Source organism: Lactuca saligna, chromosome 8 (assembly GCF_052625555.1).
Source record: "Lactuca saligna cultivar CGN05327 chromosome 8, ASM5262555v1, whole genome shotgun sequence".
NCBI lineage: Eukaryota > Viridiplantae > Streptophyta > Magnoliopsida > Asterales > Asteraceae > Lactuca > Lactuca saligna.
The window spans coordinates 10,696,395-10,716,057 of record NC_136424.1 but is presented as its reverse complement, the minus strand read 5'-3'; the positions used below and the strand labels follow the sequence as shown (position 1 = coordinate 10,716,057).

Sequence of the window (19,663 nt, the reverse complement as noted above, 5' to 3'; positions counted from 1 at the left end):
CTCGATGCATGTCACTGGAGGTCTTAAAGCATTACGAGGTTGAGATTTTGTGGATTAAGCACTTTATGGACATGCAAAGTCATAAAGTTTGAGACTTGATGACTCTTAGTAGTATTCTAGGCTTGGATCTAAAAGTTGGACGTGAGAGCTTAATGCATTAAGCTCTTAATGTAGTTTTGGGAAGTCTGGGCATACACCCTGTGTAACCCTGAGTATGCAGCACGTACGCGGTCAACCACCCCTTCTACGGTCAAGCTGAAGTACACCCCGCGTACGAAGCATGAGTCGACTCGGATGTGTTACCTCTTTGGACATGTTAATTTTGACCAATTTTGACTAAGGGTAATTTAGGACATTGTCATTATTTTATTGATGGGACATGTTTGGACATTCAGGACTTGGGTGGAGCAGGTATTCGGGATCAGAGTAGTTATCAATATTTCGACAAGCTATAAGGTGAGTTTTCCTCACTATACTTACGGGTCGAAGGCACCAAGGCCGGCCCATTGGATTAATGTCATGGTTCATCGTATGTTGCTACGTTGTAGTGATCTGTTAGATTTGTATATTGGTATATAGGATGCTAGCATGTGCTAGTGATCTGTACATCTGCATGTTTGTATGTTTATTGGTTATATGTTTATTTGTTATGTTGTATATGTCGACATGTTATGTATGGTTGGGTTGAGGCGGTCCTACTTTGTGCTGAAGGCCAAGATATCCAGGACGACCCAGATAGAGTGTAGACCCTGCGAGGCGTTCCAGTCAGGCTGAAGGCCCGGCGAGTGGTCTGGACAGGTTGTAGGCCCTGTGAGGCGGTCCGGTCATGTCGAAGGCTCGTGAGCGATCCAAATAGGTTGTAGGCCCTACGATGCAGTCTAGTCATGCTGAAGGCTCATTTATGCATGTTGTTTGTTATGTTTGTGGTGGTGATACATAGGACTAAACATCTATAGGGGTTTAGATGGTCTTAGTATTTGTCAAAAAGACATTTTTTTGAAAGAGCAATCTATCCTATTCCTAATCTAATCCTAAACACTACATATGTCTCTTAATGAGACTTGAACCCATGACCGCTCATTTGAGAGAGTTACTCTTTATCGCTAGGTTAAAGGCCATTTGGTTTGTCAAAAAGACATGTCATGTGTAAATATGAGTAAAGACTATAAAGATGCTATGACTCGAACAAGTATCGTTTGAAATATGTTTGTTGTTGCATCATGTTAGTGATACAATAATTGCATGTGTTTGTATGAGTTATAGATTTGGCTTAAGATTGTTTAGTAAGAATTTAAACCAGATGAATTAATTTATTATTTATTGAAGTATAAATAAGTAATTAGAAATTAATAAGTTGATTTATTATTTAAAATGTTAATAAATATTTATTAATCAATAAGTGAGATTAATTAATTATACTAGAAAATTATATCAATTGTTTATAATTAATGGATAATAATATAATATATAAATTATATAATTAAAAGATAATTCTTAAATTCAAATAAGGTATCTTCTAAATTTAAATAAGGAATTTTTTGAATTTCATCTCCTATATAAAGAGGTAGGGTTAAAGAAAATTATAAAACTTTGGAACCCTCAAAGTCGTCCTCCTTCTCGACGATTTTGTTAGGGTTTCCAAATAGAAGGTTTCTTGTTTGCTAAGAGGTACAATGCTCATGTTCTACTTTGAACTCTAGTCACTATTTATCAAAACACTTTGAACTCTAGTCACTATTTATCAAAATCGAAAGGTAAAATCTTTTCTTGTAAGTTATGTTTTGTTGTTAATAATACATGAACAATATAATCGGCTTACCATAGTGTTTTTTAATTTGCTTAAGCCTTAAGCCGTTTGTTTTGGTTTTCGATAAATAAAAAATCACACTTTATTCAATATATACTATTTTTTTTTTAATTCGATAGAATAAATACAAAAAGCCGCCGACTTTCAAAACTTGCAACCCACACACTCTCCCTCCCCCCTTAATCTCCTCCTCGAAATATAACCGTTTGCTCTACTGCTTCCCCCAAACCCTAGTAAGAATTTCGGTTGATTTCCTCTGTTTTTAAGTGATTTATGTATCTTCGTTTCAAGTATCTTTTTAGTCTTGCCGAATCTTCATGGATTTCTTGTTTAATCTTTTTCATTGTTCATGTACCCATTTGATGAATAGTAGAATACACCTTTTAAAAACTTGCGTTTTCATGTTCGGATAGATACTTAACAATGGCTTGTGGTCAGAGTTTTGCTCCATTGTTGCGTGCATCGGAATCGAAATCCGTACGCTGACGGAAGCTAGAAAAAACTTAAAAGTCACTTTATTTTTGTGTATAATTCCACTTTTTCTTGCCTAATTAGAGATTTTAAGAGCATTTATGATGAGTGTAATTGCGTAAATCGTATTTAAGATTTAAATTAATTAGTTTATCTATGAGAGCCAGCGTTTACATCTTCGTATAATGATTACCAACGGCTGTATTGATTAAATTTTACCCTCTTAATCGTGTTTTAGGTTGTTAGTATATGTAGAGTTGCAGACATAGGATTTATTTCTTCGTTATTTGAAGTTTAAACGCAATCTTTTTCTAAAAATATCGATTACTCATTACAGAATCTTCTTTCCGTTCAATTTTCTTTTTTTATGAACTTAGCCTCAAACTGAAGCTTCAACCTAAAAATGGTGTTCCCGGAGAAGATATCTCAGCCTGTCATATCCACAAAACGGCCGTTGGGTGATTCTGATGACTGTAAACTTGATGAATTCAGAAAACCTAAAATGGTGATGCGAAAGTATCCCCCTCATAAGATCAGAGGAGCAGAAGCAGTCCGTGATTTCCCTCCTGATTGTGGAATCTTTCTCGATTCTCTTGTGACTAAAGTAGAGAAGAATCCATTGAAGAAATTAGATAATGTTGAATCAAATATTGAGAACGTGACCTCCCATGGCAAGGATAAGATGGTGAAATCTCAGCCTTTTGAAGATAATAAACTCAATAACTGCCTTAAACCTGAAGGATTAGGGTTCAAGAAACCTTCTTTTGGCTCAAGACCTAAAATGAAATTTGGGAATCCCAAGGAACAACATCCTGTTTGTGGAATCATACAAGAAAGGAAGCCTTTCAAGAAATTAGACAATGTTGACTCAAAGTCAATGGAATGTTGTCATCCTTTGGAGAATACCAAACTCAATAGCTTCAAACATAAAGAATCAGGGATCAGCAAACCTTTTGGTTCAAGGTCAACCGGTAAAGTCAAATTTTGGGATCCTAGGATCCCATCTTCAAATGACGATAATGCCCCGAAAGTAAAAGACACCAACTTTATCGGATCACGAAATGAACAAATTAGACGTGAAAAGATCCGTGAGACAATGATCTTGTTTGAAACAATTTACACTCAGTTATTACAAGACAACGGATCAAAACAAAAGGGAGAAAAGAGAGCTATTTGGATACTACCCATGGAGGCTGCAAAGATAGTCAAACAAAAGCTAAAATGGATGAATGTTGACAAGACATTTGGTGAAATCCTCGGTGTCCAACCTGGTGACATGTTCAGATTTAGGTCACAACTTCATATAGTAGGTCTTCATTGTCAACCACATTGTGGTATAGATTACACCAGCATTAATGAGAAGAATCTTGCTATAAGTATAGTTAACTCTCATCGTTACTCAAACAAAAGTCAATCGTGTGATGTGCTTACTTATTGTGGTGAAGGTGGTGGGGCCGGGTGCTTTGGGTATAAGCCACAGGTGCCACCCGATGATCAAAAACTTGAAAGAGGTAATCTTGCTTTGAAGAACAGTATGATTGAGAAAAATCATGTTAGGGTGATTAGGAAAGTTTTTGGAGTTGGAAACAACAACAATGTGTTTGTGTATGATGGATTGTACACTGTGGAGCATTGTACACAAAAAAGAAGTTCAGAAGGGAAGATGGTGTTCATGTTTGAATTGCATAGAGTGCCTGGCCAACCGAATTTTCAGCAAAGGGTCAATGCTATACCAGGTAATTTCGTTTTATACCATCATACCACCTTTCAAATGCTTTAGTGATTAACTATATATAGTTAGTTATACTTATATGTCGTTTTTTGAACTATGGTTGGTATTTTATATTTGTTCTTGAGAGTCTCTTAGCTGTAATTTTGACCTAATTTCGACTTAGTGTTTTTCTTCGCTTTTTTTGAATCTATGTAAAACTTGGTTTAATTATATTTCCTTATTAAGCAAGACTTTTAGATCTATTTTAAATTGTTAAGTTGTAGATATTGATTCCTTTTGACCCACGCTAGACAGACAGATCAAGCATGGTTTCCCTATATGAGATTCCCTTAAGTTTGCGTCGTGGGCTAAGTTTTCATGTGGTTCTATGTTTGGCCTTATTTGCATTTTAGTCAACCAATTAGTATTTATATCCCTTTAAATTTGTGTAACCAAAGGTTGAGCATCCGAACCGGTAGACCAGACTAGACTCTGGTACCTTTGTGTCGTCGTGGACTCCATTTTTTACCGGTTCCAGTTTTCAGATAGGAATATTAAGAGGCGTAATCTTTTTCAAATCTTTTATCCTAATCTATGTGATATTGTTTTCATCGGTTGTCCCCTCTAATTTCGTCCCTGAGATGTGACATGAGATGAGATAAGACAAGACAAGATAGCATATCCAAGTTGAAAGGTTGTCAACTTTTCCGCATATCCAGTAACCTGTGAAGGTTGAGATGTGTAGTGTAGTGTTTATATTATGCGGTGAACATTTGGATCAAACGGGACTAGACTGGATCGGACCTGAGCGGTTTGACAGAATTGGTGGACCTTGGACCTACCGAGGTTTATCGAGTCCAGGTCTTGAGTCTGAGTTTTCCGGTTCATGCACCCGTTAGACCGATACAACGTTAGGTCATACAATACAACTCATTGAAACCCTACCGAAAGTTAGTTTATCTATTACGAGGCTTAAAACGAATACAAACCCAAAAACAAGAAAATTATTGTCTAAAAATTAGTGGAAAAACTTAAATACTCAAGCTTTGATATCCTAACTTTGGGGAATTGTAGGTCATTGAATATAAAACCAAAAATGACAAAGTTATATTATAAAATTATGTACAAACTTTAAACTAGATGTTGCAAAAAAGTCTAAAAAATTACTGAAAAGCTGAAAAATTCTAGCTTTTATATCCTAACTTCGTCAGACTTTAAGTCAAAGTCTTTGAATATAAAACAAAAAAACGACGAAATTATAATCTAAAATATGCACAAACATTACAGTAAACGCTGTAAAAAATTGTATGCTAATCTGACTTCAAATGAATGAGATATGTAGAAAAGATTTGCTAAAGATTTCTTTTATTAATTCGGTCCAAATCGGTTTTTTACCCAGGACCGGCTGATTTTGTACCCGGGCCGATTTTGCTTGATTCATAGAACCGAGAACCGACTCTATTCTAAAAAACCGATCCAGAGATCCAAATGCTCACCCCTTAGTTTGTATATTCTTTTAGGCTGTAATTCCATCGTTTTTGGTTGCATATTCATTAAGTTGCAGTCCCCTAAAGATGGGGTATCAAAGTTGAAAGGTTTTCAACTTTTCTATATATTGTGTAATATGTGAAATTCTTTAAATTGTCTTAACTCATCACTTTTAAGTATCATATCTTTCCCGACGTGTAGCTGAATGTTTGTAATTTCACATTTTTTTGGTTAAATATTCATTAGGTTACAATCCCCCGAAGACGGGATATCAAAGTTATTATTATTATTATTATTATTATTATTATTATTATTATTATTATTATTATTATTATTTTGCATTTATGCATGATGTATATGCAACGTCCGAAAAATACAACCCAAAAATTTTTGTTTTAATATTACTAAAAACCACAACATCAAATGTTATATAATAAAACAATGTATCTTATGTCTCAAAATGTCATAATAAATGTATCAATTCAAAACTGAAGTCCGGAAACTGAATCAGACCGAAGTTCGGAACTAACCAGAGTCTAGCCCTCTGCATCGGACCGGAGTCTGGAAACTACATCGGACCGAAGTCCGGAACTAACCAGGGCCTTACGCTATGCATCGGACCGAACTCTGGAAACTACATCAGACCGAAGTCCGGAAACTGACTGAACATAACATAGCATAACCATAATTACTAGCATAAACACATATACTGCATACTGCATCGGATCGAAGTCTGGAACACATAACACAAAGACATGCTTGAATCACAAAGACATCAAGCACACTGAACTACTGCATCGGACCGAAGTCTAGAACTACTGTTAAATAAACGGACCGACATCGTGGTCGTAGACCTATTCCTACTGGAAGGAAACTCACCTCATAATGCTGGCTGCTGAGATGCTAACTTTGAAGCTGGCTGACTGCTGCTCTGGAACTCCCCGGCTACAATCCCATAAACACTAAATCAGATACTGATAATTGTTCTTAGGATAAAATGACTATTTTACCCCCGGTCAAAGTCAACTTTCAGTTGACTAGAGTCGTCGAGTCAGGGCATAGACTCACTGAGTCCCTCCAATACTAGATCTGAACTCTAACTCACCGAGTCCATTCCCACTCACTGATTCACCCTAAACACTCAAACAAGGAAAAACCGGGGACTTGCGACTCGACTCGTCGAGTCTGAAGAACAACTCGCCGAGTCCCAAACATGCCATTACTATACAGTCGATTTTGCTTGATTCCAGTGCATCCAATTCATAGATCTGGGTTCCTAGGATTGATTTCACACGTAAAGTTTCTAACTTTACATGCATGCATGCTCATAAGAAGCTCAAATGCCCAATAAAGAGCTAAAAGAGGACATCTAGGTTTGGAATGGGAGTTTAGCTCAATAAAGGTGGCAACCTTGAGCTTAAGGAGTTCTGAAAGGCTTAGATTTGAAACCCATTCATCTTAACTACTCTTAAATTGACATCAATGTCTAGAAAATGGCTCAAAAACAACACTAGCAAGCTTTTAAAGAGATCTACATGATGACAAGCAAAGATTCGAGCTTTATACCTCAATGAAAACTGGAATGACACAAGAAACTCAGATCTTCTTTGCTCCTCTTGAAAACCCTTCCTCTCTCTTCTTCTTCTAACTCCAAAATGCCCCAAAATCCTTCACAAGATGAGAAATACTCCAAGAATGCTTAAAGGAAGGCTAGGGTTTAGTAAGGGACGTTCTGAGGGTGATGGAGGCTGGTTTGGGGCGCATAATGTTGTTTAAATATGGTGTAAACCCTTGAAATTAGGGTTTCATCCAGACTGCTAGACTCGCCGAGTCCAAAAAATATGGACTCGTCGAGTAGCCAACTTAAACCGCGTGCAAATTCCGTCTCTAGTCAATGAGTTGGGCTACAGACTCGTCGAGTACCCCCTTTAAGAATTGAAAATTATTTTATTTAAATCAGATACCAGAAATGGGGTGTGACCGGATAATTTGTGTAGTTCTTTAAATTTTCATAACTCACGTTTATCTTTCCGAACATGTAGTTTAGTGTGTGTATTTTACTTTATTATGTAATTTCATGTTTTTTGTTTCATATTTATCGAGTTTATATATATATATATATATATATATATATATATATATATATATATATATATATATATATATATATATATATATATATTGAATGAAAAATCTAACCTTACTCATAATTTACTTCTAATTTCATTTATGTGCCAGACGACACTTGAACTCTAGACCTCAAGGAGGAAGAGCAGTACAACATGATACTGTTGAGTTATAAGCTATTTGGTTACATATTTATTGAGTTAATGTCCCTCGAAGTGTCGTTGAGTTATAAGCTCTTTGGTTACATATTCATTGAGTTAATGTCCCTCGAAGAGGGGGTATCAAATAACTCATCTAAACCATTGGATAAAAACTACTTCATCGACTTGTACCATACACATCACATATCGATCCAAGAACCTAAAACCTGCTCACCTCTATAGTCTAACCTAATGTATCAAAAAAGCTATTCGATAGAAGCAATAAATATCTCTCGCTCATGTTCGCATGTGGACTAACTGATCGTATGAACCTTATAGTTAACTTTTTTTTTTCGTTTTGCATTATTACTTTGTGTGAAATCGTCATCGTGTGTTGAAATGCTTAAACTCTAACTTAGAGCTGACAAAACTCGACCCAACCCACCAACCCAAGCTAAACCCAACCCAAAATTAGCAGGTTGGTGTAACACCCATAAAAAAATAATGCAAAATTAAAATTTTTTAAAACATTTAAAAACCAACAGTCATTACAAACTTGTTTTCAAAATAGTTTATATCAAAGTCTTCCAGAAACAAAGTCATAAAAAGTGAGGATCAATAAAATGACGCCTTTGCTTTGTCGCGATCCCCTGATGTACCTGAAACAACAAACGGAAACTGTAAGCCCAAGAGCTTAGTGAGTTCCCCCAAAATACCCATACACACAAAACTACACATATAATCATAAACAGCATACTATGAGTACAATCAACCATCCGGTTGGAATGCCAACATACTACGGGTCCAATCATCTTCGGTATTGAATACCCCAGGCCCACAACCAACAGGTTGGAATGCCCACATACTATGAGTCCAGTCAACTATCAGGTTGGAATACTCATGGCTCACAACCAACAGGTTGGAATGCCCAGGTCTATTGGCTTTCGCATAAAGTAGATAAGCATCAACCGCCAAACAAACATGTGCACATATAACAGAAAATCACATAACAATCTATAGACAAACAAATCGATCTAACGGATCATATCACATAACACACAAAACTATCATATCTACCAGGATACCGATTTAACATATTATATTAGCATAACATATCCAGATAACATTCCAAAGGTTCGGCCTTGGTGCCTTAGACCCTTGAGTATATATAGTGAGGATAACGTACCTTGCAAGTAGTGTCGAAGTGTAACGCTCGAGTTTCGGGGCTAAGCATTTTTAGACGATGTAATAGTCTAGGTCAACTATTGTAACTTTTTTTGAAGTAATAAAAAAGAATTTTTTGAATACTATGTGAATTATGTGTATTTATATGCTTATTACTTATTTATAAATGTGTAATAAATAAAGAATAAAAATAAGCATCAAAATTAAAGTGTGAGATAAGCCCGATATCTTTACATAAAGTTGTAGTGGTCAAAATAAGGATTTCAGGGATATAAAGAACGTCAAAATCCGAGTTATAACGAAGAAGTTATGACCCGTCGAAGTTTCGCGACGGAACCGGCACGACACCGAGAAGCGAAATAGTGAATTTACGATAGAACAAGTTTTAGCCTTAGCGATCTAAACGAAAGTCGTTGAATATGTTAAACCGAGAGTGTCCATAAAAAGAACACCCAAATCTGACTTCGTTTGAGGAAGTTATGATTTTTTCGAAGTTTGGACTTAGCGGTGTACAACCCAAAGTTTGAATATTAGATCGAGTGGTTTTTAGCCGACATAACCTAAATGAGAATCGAATATCTCGTTAATAGTAGCGTAACGACAAAAAGACACACGAAAACGGACGTCAGATGAAAAAGTTAGGAATTTTTAATGGACCAATCTTGTCCCGGCCTGTTAAATATATAACTTTTAGAATAAATTCAAAATTAGCCGACGGAGTCTAAACGAAAGTTGTAAAGTACGTTCCCGCCTACGTGTGGATATAAAGAACGTCGAAAACGGAGCTCGTATGCGAAATATACGAATTTTTAAAAATGATGGTGCAATTTGCGAAACCTGTTGCGATAGTGATGGCGTGGCTCAATCTGGGTCGTCTGATGAAGATCAGCCTTGCATCCGATGAACAACGCATCACCCTTTGCTATGCCCCGCGTCCGAGGTTGGGTACGCTCAATGTACCTCGGCCTTATCCCTTCCGAGTCCGGGAGCGAGCCAGTTGTATGCGAGCTGGACCCTTATCCGAAGCTACGCGCAACGTAATGCTGTGAATTCTTTTGAGTTTTTCACACCAATTCTCTTCTCTCTCTAACTTCTTTCTCTCTCTAAGGTTTCTAAACCCTCCTAAGCCTAAGTAAACCCCCTAGCACCCGAAGGAAACCCCCTAACACCCGAAGGAAACCCCCAAGAAGAATTCTTTCGGTTTGAAACTCTGTCTGCACGAAGCCCGGTTTTCAAGCAAACTTCCAGGTTTCGTCAAAGAAGGTTATTTTTAGAAGCTAGGTGCTGTCCGAATCACTCCGTATTAGGTGAATGTATAGTCACTTTCATCTTGCACATAGATATGAAATATTTTATATAATTTATGTGCTATGTGTAAATATATGTTATATGTTTACTCGAGATGTTTGCTGGATGAAAGATCTATACTTCTTTCTTTCAGATCTTAAAATTTTTCCTTCAGATCTACACTTTCTCATCTCAGATCTACACTTTTTTCATCAGATCTAAACTGTGTACTTTGAGATCTATGTTGGATGAAAGATCTGAACTTTTTCCTCAGATCTAGATTGTATATGTATTTTATGCCTTGAAAGTTATGTTGGATAAAAGATGTAAGCTTTGATTTACAAATCTGGACCATTTATGTATTTTATATCTACAAATATGTTGGGTAGAACATGGGTAGATAAAATAGTTGGTGTGTGGTGAAATAAAAATGATGAGAGACCACAATGTTGACGTTGTTCCACTCATCTAGCGGAGTATGGATGACAGACCACAAAATTTTCTAGGAAGCCCAGTGTAACGCTAGCAGGCTCGCAACCTGTAGGTGTTTGTGAACGTCAGCGGCCTTATCCAGGTTACGCCCAGCGTACCTAGATTTACGCCCAACATAAATCGAGGATCCAGACCCTATAAAAGAAAGTCGAGTGCAACCGATTCTTTTGCTCAATTTCTCTTCTCTCTCTCTCTCTCTCTCTCGTTTTACCTCGTTTTTCGTGCAAGAATTATCCCGAAGCCCCAACATTAATCCCGAGCCCCGAAGCAAGTCCCGAAGCCCCGAAGATCTCGAGAAGTGCAATTCGAGCTGAAGTTCTGCCCGCGAGAAGCCCAATTTTTGTGAAGATCTTCCAGATCACCCAAGAAACTATTTCTACAAGTCGTAGTGTTGTCCGATCATATTCTGATCAAGTGAGTGTATATTCCTTTTCTTCTAACACATAGATATAAAGCATCTTCGAGTTAATACGTGCTATGTGTATATAGATATATATTATCTGTTACTTTGAATGAATCTGTATATTTAGAACAAGTATTAAATGAATATCTTATCAGTTTTTAAGTTGCATATGTATATTGTTATCTACAAAATGTTGGGTAGAACTTGGGTAGATAGTTGATGTGTGATAAACTGATGAGAGGCCTCGATTTTGTTGTTGACCTAGTCATCTAGCGGAGTATGGATGACGACCACACTCTTTCTAGATAGTCTTGTGGAACGCTAGCAGGTTCATAACCTGTAGGTGTTGTGAACGATGTGTTCACCGGTGTACTTTATCACCCTCATGGTTGCCTTTACGATATCTATTGTTGAGGAAACCCCTTAACAGTAATGTCCGTCCCGATGAAAATCCTATATTAGGTCCCTTGAGATAGATGTTGTTTTAGGGACATAAAGTGAGGATAACGGGAATGGGTAATCAGGTTATTGTTGGTTGGTGAAATTAAATATAATTATGTATTGTGGGTTGAAAACCATATATGCTCATCAGGCTCCCAAACCTGACCCACTCAGTTTATTTGTATTATAGGTAGTGGCGTGAGGGCATAAGATGGATGAATCATCAACTTGTTTTGTTTACAAGTCTATATATGCATATATTTGTTGAATGACTTGTAACGTTATCGTTTATGCTTTATGATCTGTATCAGAACATGACATCCCGAGTTTTGATTATATAATGAAATTGCATCTCTTGATGAAATGCTTTGATAAATATTATTTTATCATATTTTGTTTTTGGGAACAAATTCCGCAACTCGTTTAAATCAAAAGGATTTACTCTGAAATTATTTTAAAAAACATAAATAAAATCGGTCTTTTCTGGCCGAGATTTTGGGGATGTCATACCTTATGATAGATTTTTTAGGGGCGTAAGGTGAGGATAACGAGAACGGGTAATCGGTTTATTGATTGTTGAAAATAATAAACTTATTTATTGTGGGTTGAAAACCCTATATGTTCACCAGACTCTCCAACCTGACCCACTCAGTTTCTTGTATTACAGGTAGTGGCAAAAACATAATTAGATGACTTGACGAGAGATTATGGATTTGAGGCCAGATTATGTTTTGTGGCCTAAGATGTTTATTTCTTTTTGGTTTATGCTTATGGTCTGTATCGATGATTGACATCCCAAGTTTTTGTAATGAAATGAAAATACATTTCTTTAAGAAATGCTTTGATAAATTTATATCATATTTTGTTTTTGGAACAAATTTCGCAATACTTTTTTTTGAAGTTACTCTGATTTTTATTAAAAAGCATAAACGAAATCGGTCTTTTCTAGTCGTAAAAATGGGGACGTCACACGAAGTACTGTAAATCTTTGATCACTATCTCACCGGAAATCCCGAACTATTACATAATAAATACCAAGTCAATGCACAAATAACAGTCTTGACTACAGTCCTCACAATCCATCATGTCCTTTCTCTTTATTGGCCCAAAGCCCAATGCCAAATCCATAATCTTGAAAGTCTTTATGCAAAGCTCATTATTGGCCCAATTTACCAAATTGGGCCCAACTTAACTTCCTAATTGGGCTTAATTTCAAGATTCATTATCAAAACTTCGCCCAAAACATCATGTTCATAAAGTCCAGCAAAGGCCCAAATCCAACTAGTCCATAAACAGCCCAAAACCCGAAGCCTAAATGTCAAAGGCCCAACAGAGGATGTACGCGGGGTGTACTCGTTCTAACATTGACCTCCATCGGGGTGGTTGATCCAGTACGCTGGGCGTACTGGATTTACGTTGAGCGTACGAGGGGTTTTGCCAAAACTTTAATAAGTGCTTAATGGCTTAAGCCCTTAAGCCCAAACTTCAGATCCAGTGACCTAAGGTGCCTAGGACTCATAAAGTTACGAACTTTAACACTTTGGATGTCCAGAAAGCTCTTAAAACTTGGTCTTAACCCATTAAGACCTTATTATTCCATTTATAGGACACATTCAGCTATTGGGACCTCATTGTTATCACTTAAAACCCCTTCAAGAGTCTAGAAGGACAGTTCATTTCGTCCAAATCACAACATGCACCATCTTGAGATTTTTTCGGACAAGAGAGAGTTCTTTAAAGCAAATGGAAAGATCTATACATATAAGCATAAAGTTTGAAGCTTTTTTACCTTCTGGAGCTTCTAGGGCACAACCCAACTTCAGATCTACAAGCTTGCTATTCTTCTCCCACTCATTGATGCAACACCTTCTTAAAACACTCAAGAAACACTCAATAAGCTCAAACACTCAAGGAAATGGCTAGGGTTTGGGGGAAACGACTCTAAGCAATGGAGGTTGGGGTAAGGGAGGGTTTTGTGCTCATCATGTTGCTTATATAGTCCCCAAACCCTATATATTAGGGTTTCATTCAGACATAAGTACGCCTAACATACACAAGTGTACGCCCAACATACTAAAGCGGACCTTAGTACGCTTAGCGTACTCCTTCTTGGCCCAATGTTGCAACCTTGGCCCTTATACTTATCTTGGCTCTACACTCCAGGCCCAAGGACTACAAATGGGCAAGTAATGATAAAAGGGGGTTCAGAAATACCTGCAAAAATCTCGGGATGTTATAGTTGGGTTGAGATTTCAAACCCATTTAAGTTAAATAAGTCAACCCGTCTAACCCATTTAATTAAATAGGTTAGATCGGGTAAAAATTATCAATCCATTTAAACCCACCAACCCAATTAACTTTAATTTATATTTAATTCAATAATTATTTAAATTTTATCATGTATTAATCTAAGTATTAGTTTATAAGTTATAATGTTCGTATTATTATTTATGTTTTAAAAAATGGAATCCCAATTCCTACATATTTTCTTGGCATCGACAACATTAGCCATTTTAAAAAATCACTCAAAAATTACATATATTTAATGTTATTTAAATAATTTCTTTGTATATTTGAATTGAGATTGTGCTTTTGTCTTTGAAAATTTATTTAAATCTATAACTAATTTAAGTGGTGTAATCTTTTTAGTTAATGAATTTATTTATTTTTATTTTAAATAAGTCAACCCAAATTTAACTAATTTATTTAATAGGTTGGCTTGGGAACTACATAAACGGGTCAACTCGGTGACAACCCATTTATTTGGAATGTTGGGTTGGATTGTAAATATCAACTCTTTTAAATAAACAGGTTGAGTGGGGTTGAAAATTTTAACCCTATTAAACCCACATCGACTCATTGTCAGCTCTATCTAAAATGACTGTATAGCAGTTTGGTTTTTAATATATTGACTATACGGTGGTTATTAATATAGCTTAATGGGTTAAGTGGTTAGTCTTGACAATTATATATGGTTGTTTCTTTTGAGTTAGAGGGTGTTTGAGATTGTTTTTAAATCAACATTTTGATTTTTAGTTTTTTCAAAAAAATTAAAAAATTTAAAAGATGTTTGAGAATTAAAAAATAATAAAAAATAACTTTTCTAAAAATTAAAAAATTTAAAAGATGTTTGAGAATTAAAAAATAACTTTTCAAAATAACTTTTTTGCTAAAAGTTTTTTAAAAGTCATCAAATTGTATATTTTGTGATTTTTGACCTTTTAAAAGGTAAAAAACATTTAAAAGTAAAAAAATATCATCCAAACATTTTTTAAAACCAACTTTTAACTTTTACCTCTTAAAATACCTTTTAAGAAAATAATTTTCATAAAAAGAAAACAACTTTTGGGTTTAAAAAGTAATCTCAAACACCCATAATATGAAGTTTATGATTTATTAGGTTAAACCAAAAAGTAAAATATAGCTTAATGCATTAGGACACTAACTTTACCTATTTCCCTTATTTTTCCTACTAACTTCTACTAACTTCTCTCATGTTATAAATCGATGTGTATAATAGATTTTTTGTAATATAAAAATAATATGGTCATTTAGTCTATTTCACAATAGTTTAAAAATAAGTCTGAAAGAAAGAAATATCATATATACGACATTTTACTCACACAATCATAATTACCCATTCTAGAGGAAAAAACTAACTTAGTTAAACCTTAAAGCAAGCATAAACATTATAGATAACAATCTATTATTTTATTTTATTCAGCTAATTTATAAGATTAATGAATATGGTTAACCGGTTAATCCTCTTTACCTCTCGACCTCAACTCCCCCTAGTTTTTATTTATTTATTTATTTATTATTTTTTTTTATTTTATAAACCAAATAGACTTTTAAAAACCAACTTATATACATACAAACAACAATAAAATGATTAAATAAAATATTAGTAAGCCACATAAATAAGCAAATTGAAAAAACTCTCATATTAAAGGGATAGAATAAGTTTTTTCATGATTTTTTTTTTACCAAATGCTCCTTCTATTGTGAATGCTGTTAATACAAGTTCCTTCACACAAACATATATCCCAAAGGACATGTGTTTTCCTTCACAAACATATGGTGAACTCTAAGTGAAGCATATGGCTCACTTTTCTTGAGGTTACCAATATCACACAAACATTAAGCATCATAACCTTCACAGCCCACTCTGGTTTCCTCTACATATATCCCAAAGGACATGTAAATCTTCACTTGTTGTTGACCTTATTAACAAACAACAACCTTTGGTTTTGTAGGGAAGAAGTGGCATCATTTTCATCATTGGATATGTACCAAGGATTTCTCTGTGTATCTAATTTACATCTTAGAAGTTTGTTAATTAAATATCCATAGACCATAATGGTAAACAACAGTATAGTAAAAGCTTTGTTTATGTTTATTTTCATCCATCACTACACATAAATAATATGTTCTAGGACACCCAAAATCATTCAAACTTCAAGACACATATCAACAATCATTATACATTCATTATAAGCAAGAGCGAGGACTGTGATAATAAAATTTATCATGTTCCATATAGACACATATCAGATTAGCCATAGCAACGGATAGGGTCATTGCAACCTTTCTCAGTAGATTGCCTGAACCCAAATCGACCTCCCTTTGCAAGATACTGCTGATGATACTCTTCTGCTCTGTAGAACTTCTTTGCAGGCAAGATCTCTGTCACAACTGTTCTGTTCAGTTTCTTCTGGTGTCGTTCCTTTGATTCTATTGCTGCTTTCTCTTGCTCAGGTGTGTAAAAGTATATCCCAGATCTATATTGTGTTCCAACATCATTCCCCTACTCAAATCAAATACAAGGATTACCCACTGGTATAAAAAGAATTTCGCCATAGATGTACACAAATGATTGAAGCTCTTGAGTGGTGTGTTAGTGTGTGCTTATCAATCTTAAAATGAGTTCTAATGGTTCATGTAATTCAAGAGCATTACACAGATTTTTCTAAAATGGAGATTTGGATAAGCTTAAACTTACTACTCTAATCATATCGATTGAACCATTTTTGGTTGAATTCTAATTCAAGTTAACAATGTAAATTGGAAAAAAGAGATCAACTGAAAGCGTTTTTGTTCAGTTCACTCAAATCTAACAATTCAAACTCAAAATTAGGTTTGATTAGTCAAAAAACTGGATAACATCGCCTGAACTCAGATGATCTGCATACGATTGTGAGATTTAACTACATGATTGGTCATGTAATCGAAAAAACCCTAAACCTCAGCGATTGCATAAATTTGAAGAGCTCGGAAGAGAGCTACTAACCTGTCGATTAAGTGTGGTAGGATCATGCCTCTCCCAGAAACAATCAAGCAAACTGTCGAAACTACAAGCTTTGGGGTCATACTGAACGCGAACAACCTCCGAATGGTTGGTAGTACCGGAGCAAATATCATTATAGGTCGGATTATGGAGAAATCCTTGTGTATAACCGACTTCAGTCTTCGAAACACCTGGAACCCTCTGGAACGCTAACTCGACGCCCCAGAAACAACCCGCACCGAATTGAGCGAACTGTTGACCGGGTGCGGGAATGTCATCGTCGGGTCCCTGAGCAATAGAGGACTGATCCATGGACGCATCGGCGGGGCTGCGCGTACCGAACCCTAGCCTGCCTAGCCAGCTCATGATTTTGGGGGTAGAGGAGGAGTGGCGAAGGGTGAAGAGAGGTTTTGTGGACGTTATCGGGAAAGAAGAGGGCTTAGAGAGAGAAAGGTGGGAGGAGATGGAGAGGAGAGGGAGAGAGGCCGGCGTGGTGGTGGCGGTGGTTGTTCTGAGGAGGAACATTTCTAGTGATGTGGTGACGTGTTTCTTTAAAAGCTTATCTTTCTCTATACACGAGTTTCACAAAGGCAAAACTACAACGACTACCATTTCTATTTCTAGTTACTTATTTATTTATTTTTAAAATTAAAATAAAATCTAATGAAAATTACTTAAAAATGTAAGGACTTTCTCATTCCTCCTTAATTCAAATCCATAAATTATGTACCATGTTTTAATTATTTAAACAAATACAGTTTAGCTGTTTAGATTGTTGCTAAGCCATGTTTGTCACATGTATAAACTATCGATGATAAGTGTATAAGAAAATAGATTTAAAATTCTATTATATATCAACAATCAGTTTAATGGAATATAGAATAATAATTATATGGATAAATGTGAGGATAGAGGAACGAGTGAACAAAAAAGCAAATACGTGTACGTTTTGTCTTGCATGTAATTTCCAGGTAATTTGGACCCTAATACGCGGCATCAGTTGCCTCACCAACCCCTTGCAGTTACTTCCAAATTCCAATTAACATACGTTGGAAATTATAAAGGAAAACCGCAACGTGGTTAGTTTATTTTGTCCTCTAGTTGATTTTGAAGGCATTGTAACTATACAGAGCGGAAAGGTTTTTACCATCGGTATATATATATATATATATATATATATATATATATATATATATATATATATATATATATATATATATATATATATATATATATATATATATATATATATATAAAATGGCAAATCTATTATAAACTTGCAAGTTGTTGCTAACCGTTAGTCAGAATGTTGCGAAATCATGACAAACCATTATAGAAATGGTACAAGAAGAAGATGAAGTCGAACCTACATAAAATAGGACGCAAAAATGTTTCTCAGAGATCGTCACAAACACCCGTCTAACGGTACACCACTTCAACGATAATTCTGTTTATGGGGAATACTTGTTCCGATGTTGATTTTCGAATGGGTTACTAACATTTCTGAATATATCAGACAACGTCGGGATGTGAAGCATATATATCAAGTTAATAAAATTGATTTAAATGTGTCAATTGAAAATGATATTGACGAATATTCGGACCAAAATATTTTATGTTATTTGGTAGCGGTTCTATGTTATTAAGTTAGTTAATTTAAATCATGTTTTATGTTTATTAAAGCAAAAAATGTACTGCTTTTTAATTTTAATGAATGTTATGTTTTTTTTAATTAATATTTATCTTTTGTTTTATGTGATTCTTATATTTTTGAGTTTCAAGGGAAAGGAAAAAATTGGTAGGTGATATGTGCATATTTAGTGTGTATTAAGTATAGTTTTTTATTCATATATTAGCTAAATTATCGCATATTATGGACAAAAGGTACTTAAAAGTGTTAAATTATGTTTTTCAGTCCAAAGATGAAGCTCAGAAGCAAAAGGAAGTAGGAGAAGCGGTTAGGAGCTCGAGAATGGAATGAAGAAGAAAAACACTAAAAAAGGCACCTACTCGTCGAGTCAGATAGCCTACTCGACGAGTCCGGTCGAGGAATCAGAAAGATAATGACTCGGAATTTCAGATAGTTATCGCAATACGGGGAATGTGAGAGGGACTCGACGAGTCACCACTTGACTCGACGAGTCGATTCGCTTATTTAAAGATAACACCACAGATCGATTGGAGGGAGTTCTGGGACGATTCAGAAGTGTTTTGCTGCGATTGAGAAGCTAGAAAAAACCCTAGAAGTCGACGAAGAAAGCTAGAATTCAATTTCGGGAGTAATTAAGGCACAATTTCATCATTCTACTTATTCTTTTGTTTTATCAATATGATTAAGCAACTTGAACTTGTTTGTTTGCTGTTATTTACTTTAATTATGAACTAAAATCTTTAGACTTCTGTTTGGGGATACAAAGTTGACAATATGGTTTGATTGATTGGTAGGATTAATTCCAAGTTGGTGAATTTTTGTTATTTTAGCTTGCTAAAGAACCTTGTGTGTGAATAATAATTAATTTTCTGTTAATAGGAAGATAATTGATTAGCATGAACATCTATTGATTATCAACCTCATATGATATGTGACCACTATACTATATGTCTAGGATTAATGAATATGAAACTAGAATTAATAAGAAAATTGAGTAAATTCATGTGCAAGCTTGTAAGATGACCATCAAACAAGAGGTTGATTAAACATAATAAATTAATTAGCTATTGTAAGTCTAACTTAACCCGAATAATTAATCTAGTAAATATAATTAAATTAGACAATTGGCCACTGTTTGAGTTAGTTTATTTGCTAAGGATTAGGGTAGTGAAC

General features: G+C 35.2%; 2 protein-coding genes across 4 annotated transcripts; one reads left to right on the top strand and one right to left on the bottom strand.

Annotated features, from left to right (window-relative positions):
* Window positions 1-1,597: 1,597 nt before the first annotated feature.
* On the top strand, window positions 1,598-19,110 carry LOC145012125 (histone-lysine N-methyltransferase, H3 lysine-9 specific SUVH7-like). 3 transcript variants are annotated; one of them, XM_078970904.1, is made up of 3 exons: window positions 1,598-1,668; window positions 2,656-4,014; window positions 12,220-12,343. In XM_078970904.1, the coding sequence occupies exons 2-3, from the start codon at window positions 2,682-2,684 to the stop codon at window positions 12,243-12,245; spliced, it is 1,359 nt and encodes a 452-aa protein (XP_078827030.1). In that variant the 5' UTR covers window positions 1,598-1,668; window positions 2,656-2,681; the 3' UTR covers window positions 12,246-12,343. The 3 variants fall into 3 exon arrangements, with proteins under 3 accessions (XP_078827030.1, XP_078827031.1, XP_078827029.1); XM_078970905.1 differs by lacking the exons at window positions 1,598-1,668; window positions 12,220-12,343 and adding exons at window positions 1,943-2,040; window positions 18,755-19,110; XM_078970903.1 differs by lacking the exon at window positions 1,598-1,668 and adding an exon at window positions 1,943-2,040.
* On the bottom strand, window positions 15,928-17,449 carry LOC145010733 (peptide methionine sulfoxide reductase). The gene is made up of 2 exons (XM_078969253.1): window positions 16,843-17,449; window positions 15,928-16,359 (listed from the first exon to the last, which is right to left on the bottom strand). The coding sequence occupies exons 1-2, from the start codon at window positions 17,362-17,364 to the stop codon at window positions 16,108-16,110; spliced, it is 774 nt and encodes a 257-aa protein (XP_078825379.1). The 5' UTR covers window positions 17,365-17,449; the 3' UTR covers window positions 15,928-16,107.
* Window positions 19,111-19,663: the final 553 nt, after the last annotated feature.